The sequence below is a fragment of the Colobus angolensis genome, unplaced genomic scaffold (assembly GCF_000951035.1).
Source record: "Colobus angolensis palliatus isolate OR3802 unplaced genomic scaffold, Cang.pa_1.0 Scaffold155, whole genome shotgun sequence".
Lineage (NCBI taxonomy): Eukaryota > Metazoa > Chordata > Mammalia > Primates > Cercopithecidae > Colobus > Colobus angolensis.
The window spans coordinates 5184937-5195521 of NW_012114655.1; the positions used below are offsets into that span (position 1 = coordinate 5184937).

General features: G+C 41.0%; 1 protein-coding gene across 2 annotated transcripts in view; it reads left to right on the plus strand.

The window, feature by feature from the left end:
* RNMT (RNA (guanine-7-) methyltransferase) overlaps positions 1–10585 on the plus strand; it is a 33884-nt gene that overhangs the window by 21313 nt on the left and 1986 nt on the right. For both annotated transcript variants that reach the window (XM_011936644.1, XM_011936645.1), the window contains 2 exons: positions 4815–4916; positions 5987–6020. In XM_011936644.1, coding sequence (XP_011792034.1) covers positions 4815–4916; positions 5987–6020 — 136 coding nt within the window. The remainder of the gene's footprint in view (positions 1–4814; positions 4917–5986; positions 6021–10585) is intronic.

A 10585-nucleotide genomic window follows, 5' to 3' on the forward strand; every position in this document is an offset into this window, starting at 1 on the left:
GTGTTAGCCAGGATGGTCTCGATCTCCTGACCTTGTGATCCGCCCGTCTCGGCCTCCCAAAGTGCTGGGATTACAGGCTTGAGCCACCACGCCCAGCCACACAGCATACCTTTAGCATATCGCCTTTATTTGATGGTGCTTTGCATGACAGTGGTCAGTTATTTAGCTTTTCTCTTAGCATATGGGTGATGAATTCACTTGTGTGATTTATGTTAAAATGTACTTAGGTATAGTAGGGTATGGGATAACAAGAATTTTGTGGCATGTTATTTCAGTGAATAATGCAGTCCATGATGGGAACTGGACTGAAGTATTGAAGAAGCATTCCAAGTGCAGTTATTATATATAGGGCATTTTGGGAAGGAAGAAGACTGGTAGAGGACAGGCAGAGAAACCTGAGTGCACAGGGGATGTTTGAGGAACTAGTACTAATGGCTTTCAGAGTTCTTCAGCAGTCTTCCTTCTCTCCCAGTACTGCACTTGGGGATATGACCTGTTACCATGGCTGTCTGGGGACAGAAGCAGTAATAGCATGCAGTTTGAAATATCCTTTGGTTTTCCTACTTCTTGACCAAGTCACTCTGGTGGGCGTGTAAAGGACTGGGGGCAGGAAGGGACATGACCAGATAAGAGTTAGGACGGTACTTGGGTGGCATAATGGGGGACGGTTTGGAAGGACTTTGAGATCAGACCAGAGGTGGAAAGAGTAGTCAGATGCCACTGCTTTTGACCAGGTCAGAGGTTTAAATGGATCTGTTTCTTGATATTTGCCACAAAAAGTCTTTTCCTGAAGCATCCAGTTTTCATCTGGGTTCAGCACTAGAACCACTACAACTTTTCTGCTTTCCTGGAGCATTGGAACAGAGAGAAGAAAGAATGAAAAGATGTAGGCCATGCACCTATAGGTCCTGACACCTGTTTTCTTTTTTTTCCGCCAGCAAACATATTCTGGGGACACTTGTGGAAAAGTAACTCCTTTTAGAGGAGACACTAAGATATGTATGTTTTAATAAGTTTTGGGCCCAGCATGGTGGGTCACGCCTGTAACCCCAGCACTTTGGGAGGCCGAGGCGGGCAGATCACCCGAGGTCAGGAGTTGTAGAGCAGCCTGGCTGACATGGTAAAACTCCATCTCTATTAAAAATACAAAATTAACCAGATGTGGTGGTGCATGCCTGTAATCCCAACTACTCGGGAGGCTGAGGCAGGAGAATCGCTTGAACCCGGGAGGTGGAGGTTGCAGTCAGCGAAGATCATGTCGCTACACTCCAGCCTGGGTGACAAAACTGAAACTCCGTCTCAAAAAATAAATTTTAAAAAATAACAATGTTTTGCAGCTGTATAATCGTGTATTGGTTGGTCTTTCAAAATGACCGGCAGAGAAGAGACTGGGTGTCCAGGGATAAGCAGATAATCACATGGAGGATAAGTTAAAGAACAAGTGTACAACAGAATAGTTTGGCAGGCATTCAGAAATGAAGTTCTGAAGCTTTGTGATATGGTAAGACTACAACATGTAGAATTAAAGTTCCAAAAACCTGATTGATAGTCTGTGTTCTTTCTTACAGCCCTGTGCTGGGATGTGATACAAAGTAAAGTGGCTTGTGCTAATGATACAGCAGTCCTAAATAGCCGAATGCTTTTAAAACAGCAAATAAGTAGGTTAATTTCTGATGCCTGAACTTGCGGCAGGATGCTTATTAGAAAAAGAGACAAAGAAGATTGCACAGCGGATATTCATAGACTCTTTCTTAAAAGTTTATTAGGGAGTTGTAAGTTTACAGTGCTTCCTTTCTAGCTGGTTTGTTGAAGTAAGACAAAGAATTATAAATGAATTATTAAAAAATACAAACTTTGTAGAGTAGATGGTTCTGTTAAATGTTCATGTAATTTATTATGTTTTGATTTACATGTATCTGGTTTGTTTTTTGGTAGGAGAGTGGGGAGACAGAGTCTCGCTCTGGCATCCAAGCTGGAGTGCACTGGCACCATCTTGGCACACTGCAACCTCTACCCCCCAACGAGCACCCCCCCCAGCATCCCCCAACCCCGGCCTAAGTGATACTCAGAAGGCAACCTCAGCCTTCTGAGTAGCTGGGACTACAGGCACGTGCCAGCATGCCTGGCTACTTTTTGTATTTTATGTAGAGACAGAATGTTGACGTGTTGGCCCAGGCTAGTCTCAAACGCCTGAGCTCAAGTGATCTGCCTGCCTCGGCCTCCCAAAGTGCTGGGGTTACAGCATGAGCTACCGAGCCAGGCCTGATTTACATCTATTAAAAGGCAAAATTCAGATACTATAAAGGGGTATCACTTAAAATGGATTAAAAATAGCACTTGAAGTAATTTGGATAAACATTTGGCCAGCATACCCTTAAAAACACAGGATGTTTTTCTGACCCTTTTCCATAGTCTTATGTAAATATGGGAAATGTCTGTAATTTGGAGGCTAGATTATTAAACAGGGTTCTCTGTTGACTTGACTTTTTTATTGCTCTTTATGCTTTTCATGGCTATTAAATCGCCATCATTTTAATATTTAGCTCTTTTTATGACATCTTTAAGCTCTGTATTTATATATACAAAGCCTTTGGCTAACAATAGAGAAGGTGCAAGTGTTTGCTGCTAAATGGTTCTTGGTGGTGATTAAATTATGTAGCTTCTTCCAGCTGTGAATATCCTAAGATTGTGATAAAAGTTGACCATAAGACTGGATGTGGTGGTTCACACCTGTGATCTCAGCACTTCGGGAGACTGAGGTAGGAGAATTCTTTGAGACCAGGAATTTAAGAGCAGCCTGGGCAACGTACTGAGACCTTGTCCCTACAAAAAAAATTTTTTTTAATTAGCCAGCATGGTGGCTTGTGCGTGTAGTCCCAGCTACCCAGGAGGCTGAGGTAGAGGATCACTTGAGCTCGGGAGGCCAAGGTTGCAGTGAGTGGAGATCCTGCCACTGCAATACAGCCTAGGGGACAGAGCAAGACTCTGTCTCAAAAAAAAAAAAGAATTGCTGGTTTACATCTGATCTTTGATAAACCTGATAAAAACAAGCAATGGGGAAAGGATTCCCTATTTAATAAATGGTACTGGGAAAACTGGCTAGCCATATGTAGAAAGCTGAAACTGGATCCCTTCTTTACACCTTACACAAAAATTAACTCAAGATGGATTAAAGATTGACATGTAAGACCTAAAACCATATCAACCCTAGAAAAAATCCTAGGCAATACCATTCGGGACATAGGCATGGGCAAAGACTTCATGGCTGAAACACCAAAAGCAGGCCGGGCACAGTGGCTCACGCCTGTAATCCCAGCACTTTGGGAGGCCGAGGTGAGCGGATCATGAGGTCAAGAGATTGAGACCATCCTGGCTAACATGGTGAAACTCTGTCTCTACTAAAAAATAAAAATAAAAAATTAGCCAGGCATGATCATGGGCACCTGCAGTCCCAGCTGCTCAGGAGGCTAAGGTAGGAGAATGGCGTGAACCCGGGAGGTGGAGCTTGCAGTGAGCTGAGTTCACGCCACTGCACTCCAGCCTGGGCAACAGCGAGACTTCGTCTCAAAAAAAAAAAACCACCAAAAGCAATGACAACAAAAGCCAAAATAGACAAATGGGATCTAATTAAACTAAATTAGATGTGCTTCTGCACAGCAGAAGAAACTATCATCAAAGTGAACAGGCACCCTACAGAATGGGAGAAAATTTTTGCCATCTATCCATCTGACAGAGGGCTGATACCCAGAATCTACAAAGAACTTAAACAAATTTACAAGAAAAAAAAAAATCAAAAAGTGGACAAAGGATATGAACAGACACTTCTCAAAAGAAGACATTTATGCAACCAACAGACACATGAAAAAATGCTCATCATCACTGGTCACCAGAGAAATGCAAATCAAAACCGCAATGAGATACCATTTCATGCCAGTTAGAATGGCAATCATTAAAAATTCAGGAAGCAACAGGTGCTGGAGAGGATGTGGAGAAATAGGAACGCTTTTACACTGTTGGTGGGAGTGTAAACTAGTTCACCCATCGTGGAAAACAGTGTGGCGGTTCCTCAAGGATCTAGAACTAGAAATACCATTTGACACAGTGATCCCATTACTGGGTATATACCCAAAAGATGATAAATCATGCTACTATAAAGACACATGCACACGTATGTTTTTTGTGGCACTGATTCGCAACAGCAGAGACATGGAACCAACCCAAATGTCCATCAGTGATAGACTGGATTAAGAAAATGTGGCACATACACACCGTGGAATACTACGCAGCCATATAAAAGGATGAGTTCATGTCCTTTGCAGGGACGTGGATGAGCCTGGAAACCATCGTTCTCAGCAAACTAACACAAGGATGGAAAACCACACACCACATGTTCTCACTTATAGGTGGGAGTCGAACAATGAGATCACATGGACACAGGGCAGGGAACGTCACACACTGGGGCCTGTCATGGGGTGGGGGCCTAGGGGAGGGATAGTGTTAGGAGAAATACCTAATGTAAATGATGAGTTGATGGATGCAGCAAACCAACATGGCACACCTATACCTATGTAACAAACCTGCACATTTCGCACATGTAACCTAGAACTTAAAGTATAATTTTTTAAAAAAAATTGGTTTAAGAGAGGATTCTTCCTTTATTTTTTTTCGTATTTCAAAAGTACATGTAGTTTGTATTCCAGAAGTAGTACTTAGAGATTATTCTAATTACGTTATTTCAGTGATTTAGCGTGTTTAATTCTGAATTGTAAATTTCAATGTGTTACTGTAACTAGGACTTTCATTTGTTTCCCCAGCCATACCCTGCAAATGAGAGTTCTAAACTTGTCTCTGAGAGAGTGGATGACTATGAACATGCAGTCAAGTACATGAAGAACAGTCAAGTAAAGTTACCTTTGGTGAGTTACAATTTTTGAAAGTATTTTATAGAGAATGAGAAAAAGAACATACCTTATATGGAGACATAGGAAATTATTTCACTTGCTTACAATACTTGGGCTCATTGACTTACAAATAAATCAGTTGTTTCCCCTAAGTGATGTTGACTTGTTATAACCACAGAATATGGGATAAAATTCAATTCAGTGGACTGAGATGGAGTGCTATATCTAAGGCAGTGAAGATAATGAAAAAATTACAGGCTTGGTGTGCAAGTTCCCTGCTAATGTAGGCACCAATGAATCACAGCATTTCATACATAGGATTCAGGGGTCCAGGAATTTAAATGGGAAAAATTACATCTTAACTTAAACTAATTTCTGTGTAAACGTTTTTAAAAATAATTACTATAATAGTACCACAATGATATTAGCTGCTACTATGGCTTTGTCATCAATAGAAATTACAGATATTTTCATAGCACATTTTTGCTAATATCTTAGAATATTGTTTTCATTTATCATGTCTGGAAAAATGACATCACCAGAACTGCCACTAGATCTTGTTATTATAGTTAATGGTGTGTGCAAAGCAACACATATCTTTAATATTTTGATACCTACATAAATGTAATGTATTTCCTTTGTGTAATATATACTTTATTTTGTTATTCCTTTGAAAAAAACACGAAAATTGTATTTTTTCCACCAGTGCTGTTTAATGTTTCAAGATAGGCCTTTTTTGTTTTTTCATTTTCCAAATTAAGAATACTAGATAGATGCATTTTCCAGTTACACACACACACACACACACACTCACACACTGTTCCCTCTTCACACACATTCAGTCTTTGGTTGAGAATTTGCAAGTTAGAGAATTTGGCAGGAGGATAAAAGTGTGAGAAGATGGCTTTCAAAGTTAATCTCACTGATTTCTTTTATATGCTCAGATCACAATGTAAGAGTGAATTGAATGTGTATTTACAATGAAGTTAGGGTCTTTTGGACATCTATGCCGGTTATTTAGAAATAAGCATATATTTACTTCCATATTGAATCTAAAGTTTTCTTTTTCTCTTTTGTAATTTTAGGGAACCTTAAGTAAATCAGAATGGGAAGCTACAAGTGAGTATATCATCAGCATAGATTAACTGATAATGTCATAGTTCCTGTTTCAAAGTGATCATGAAAACCTGTGAAAAGGCTGGGCGCTGTGGCTCACCCCAGAAATCGGTATTTTGGGATATGCCGAGACAGACAGATTCCTCGAGCCCAGGAGTTGAGACCAGTCTGGGCAACATGGCGAATGCTTGTCTCTACCAAAAATACAAAAAAATTAGCCAGGCGTGGTGGCATGTGCCTGTAGTCCAGCTGCTCAGGAGGCTGAGGTGGGAGGATTGCTTGATCCTCAAGGCTGCAGTGAGCTGTGATCACAGCACTGCACTGCAGTCTGGGCGACACAGACTGTCTCAAAATAAAATCTGAAAACTTGGAGTTTTTCTGACACATGTTAGGTTGTGTGTGTGTTTACACACACAAATACCTGTATCTCTGTATATGTCTAAGCTTCCTTTCTTGCACAACTGTGTAGTGCCAAGAGAAGACGCACTGTACATAGGGTCTTCCTCAGTGTAAACTTCTGTGATGAGCATGTGTAAACATTCTCATTGCCTATTTGTTACTAAGTAGCCATCTCTGTTTGAAGTGTTTACCTCAGATTTCTAGGGGAATTTTTGGCTTATAGAATACTTGCATGCCTTTTTTTTTTTTTAATTTGGCCACTCTAGTGTGACCGTGAAGGCATGATAATACTAGAACGTTCAGTGAACCATCCGTGAGCAGGATGTGTTAAGAGATGCGCACGATAGGGGGCGAACGTGGTGCAGAGATGTTCTGAAGTGAAGTTCCTGTGTTCAGAAGAGAAGCCAGAAGCACAGCGAATCTGTGAAGGCCTGTGGTTCTTCAGCAGTGGGTGTGAGGAAGTCAGGTCGCAGAGCCTCACTGTTACCGTAGGAATCCCCTTACATGGTTGTTGGTGATGTTGAGGCACAAGTGGTCATTAAGGACAATCCATTTGATAAACATTATTGATTTACATGAAGTTCTGTGAAAGGTAAAGTTAAAATAAATATGTTAAATCTCTACCTTCTAGAAATCTACACTGTAATGGAAGGAGCAGACACAAATAAATACACTACTAGGCAAACTTTTAAGTGCTAATGTTACTGTAGTGCGGAACAGAGGTGAAGGAGAGCTTAATGAAAACTAATGAAATCTGGGAGGTAGTAACATTACTGAGTGTTGAACACGTGCAGGTGCGTGTAACTTTAATCCTTATAATAACATGTTGTAACTCATTTAATCCTCACAATGACTTTATGAGTATTGTATCTCCTCTCACAGATGAGAAAACTAAACCGCTAAGATCACAGAGCTAACCTGTGATGGGCTTTCCTAAGTGATCTGTCATCTTAACCGTGGTTTCATGGAAGCCTGGCGAAAGGAAAATTTAGTAAGATTTCCTGAGTTGGATAGAGAAGAAAAGCAAAGGAGTCAAACAAGACCAGTATTTTGAGGCTATTCATCTCTGAACATTGGTACTATTACTAGAAATGGGACTGGAGGGTGTTATACACATGTGATCGTGTTTGATACACTAGTGAGCATGTGCATAAACTATGGATTTTATTACTTTTTCCTTCAGTGGAGACTGGTTACCTGTCTTAGACATCCTGCTAGTCCCAAAGTGGGGTGTAAATTTTGATCACAAGTCATCATGATGGTGGTACTGGCTGTGGCTTAGAACTGTATTTTTATATTGCCTATTTGTCTGAACTTCAGTCATCGTGTACAAATGAAAAATTAGATGGCCCCAGACAATTGGAAGAGATGGGCTGGACATGTGAAGAGAGCAATGGCCAAATTGCACCTAGAGTGTAGCACACCAGGATCGTTTGGCTCTTCGATGAATTGCACTGTTCTAAGCTAGACGGCTTCGTCGGTTGAGCGTATCTTGCATGCCATCACGAGTCTAAAAGGCCCAAGCTATATTTTAGACTTCTACTGGTCTGATCATTAAGCTATCATCAGAGCTGCCGCTCCCCTAGAAGATGGCTTTAAATGAGAAAGGAGAGAATTGCTATTGATTTGTTTCTGGAAGTGGAAGTGGTTCATGATTTGATTTTTTAAATCCCAATTGAAATGCCTGCATAGAAGGCATTTTATACAGTAAGTGGGACTTTTTAGGAGTTTCAAGTTAGAAGGAAAGTTACTATGTATTGAAAATCGGACTCTAGCATGTTAGTGGTTTCAGATGACCCTAAATGAGGACAGAACAGGACTGAGGGGTTGTTTGCAATTGGTATGGGTCTGTGGGAGGTGGGATTTGGCAAGGCTGGACTGCACAAAGGCCACACAGAGTGGGGGACAGCATGAGTGATAGTAGCCAGCTGTGAGTGCTGACGTGCTGTGCACACTGATGTGCTACAAGTGCTGGGGACCGCGTTTCTCCTTCCCTTCTGGCAGGAGCAGCAGACTTGATGAACACCCTGCCCGTTTTCTGTCCTATCACTGTGCTGCTAGCCACATTTCATTTCAACTAAAAGAAATTGGAAACCAGTAAAGAAGGAGCAGATAGTAGCATGACCAAAGTAGTATTTTGGAAAAACCGCCATGGTATTCCTGTACAAGTTGGATTGGAAGAGCAAGAAGCTGGAGTCTCGGGAGGCCATCAGGCAGTTAGCTGTGTTCATCTGCCCTCCCTTCAGAAGTCATCTCAAGGAGTGAGGCCTCCAGCTTAGATGGACTTGATCTTGACTCACGGTTGAGTATCCTAGCACATGCCCTGAACATCCTTGTGATGTTTTCGGGATTTGTCACCTTTTCAGGTATTTTCTTGCCCTAAAATCTATCGGTATTTTATTGGAAGATATACAGGCATACCTTGGGGATACTGCAAGTTTAGTTCTAGACCACCACAGTAAAGCAAGTCACTCAGATTTTTTGATCTCCCAGTGCCTATAAAAGTTACGTTTACACTGTACTGTAGTCTAAGTGTGCAGTAGTGTTTGAAAACAGTATACATACCTTAATTTAAAAATGCTTCATTGGTTAAAAAATGCTAAAGATCATCTGAACCTTCAGTGAACCCAAATCTTTTCTGCTGGTGAAGGGAGGGTCTTTCCTCGATGACGGAAATACTCTCAATGGATGGTGGTTGCTGAAGATTGGTGTGGCTGTGGCAGTTAAGACAATGAAGTTTGCCTCATTGATTGTTCTTTCACAAAAGATTTCTCGGTAGCATGCAATGCTGTTTCATAGCGTTTTACCCACTTTAGAACTTATTTCTAAATTGGAGTCACTCCTCTGAAACCTCTACTGGTGCTTTATCAACTAAGATTTTGTAATATTAATATTCTAAATCCTCTGTTGTCATTTCAACAATGTTCCCAGTGTGTTTACCAGAAGCAGATTGTATCTCAAGCTCATCCATAAGAAGCAACTCCTCATTTGTTCAAGTTTGATCATAAGATTGGAGCAATTCAGTCACATCTGCAGGCTCCACTTATAATTCTAGTTCTCTTGCTGTTGCCATCCCGTCTACAGCTACTTCCTCCACTGATGTGTTGGACCCCTTGAAGTCATGCATGAGGGTTGGAATACAGTTCTTCTAAACTCCTGTTCATGTTGTTATTTTGACCTCATCCCATGAAGTATGAACATTCTTAATGATGTCTAGAATGGTGGATCCTTTCCATCAGGTTTTAAATTTACTTCATCCAGACCCATCAGAGGAATCGCTCTCTGTGGCAGCTATAGCCTCGCTATAGAGCCTTACAAAATGTATTTCTTAAATAAGAAGACTTAAAAAGGAAAACTACCCCTTGATCATGGGCTGCAGAATGGGTGTTGTATCAGCAGGCATGAAAAGAACATTAATCTCCTTGTACATCTTCATCAGACCTCCTGGGTGACCGGGTACATTGCCAATGAGCAGTAATATTTTTAAAAGAATTTTTCTGAGCAGTAGGTCTTGACAGTGGGCTTAAAATACTCAGTAAACCGTGATGTGAACAGATAAGCTGTCATCCAGCTTTTGTTCCATTTATAGAGCATGAGCAGAACAGATTTTACATAATTCTTAAGGGCCTCAGGATTTTTGGAAGGATAAATAAGCATTGGCTTCACCTTAAAGTCACCAGCAGCATTAGCCCCTGACAGGAGAGTCACCCTGTCTTTTGAAGCTTTGAAACCAGGTGTTGACCTCTCTAGCTATGAAAGTCCTAGATGGCATCTTCAAATAGAAGGCTGTCTCGTCTCCATTGAAGGTCTTGCTTAGTTAATGTAGCCACCTCATCAGTGATCTTAGCTAAATCTTCTGCATAAAACTTGCTGCAGCTTCTACGTCAGCACTCGCTGCATCATCTTGTACTTTTACATTATGAAGGTGGCTGCTTTCATTAAACCTCCTGAACCAACTTGTAGTTTCAGACTTTTCTTGTGCAGTTTCCTCACCTCTCTCATCTTTCATCAGTTGAAGAGAGTTAGGGTCTCTGAATTAGGCTTTGGATAAAGGCAATGTTGTGACTAATTGACCTTTTTTGCAGACCACTCAGACTTTTTCTGAAAATCAGCAGTAAGGCTGTTTGCTTTGTTATTCCAGTGTGTTTATTGGAGTAGACTTTTTTTTT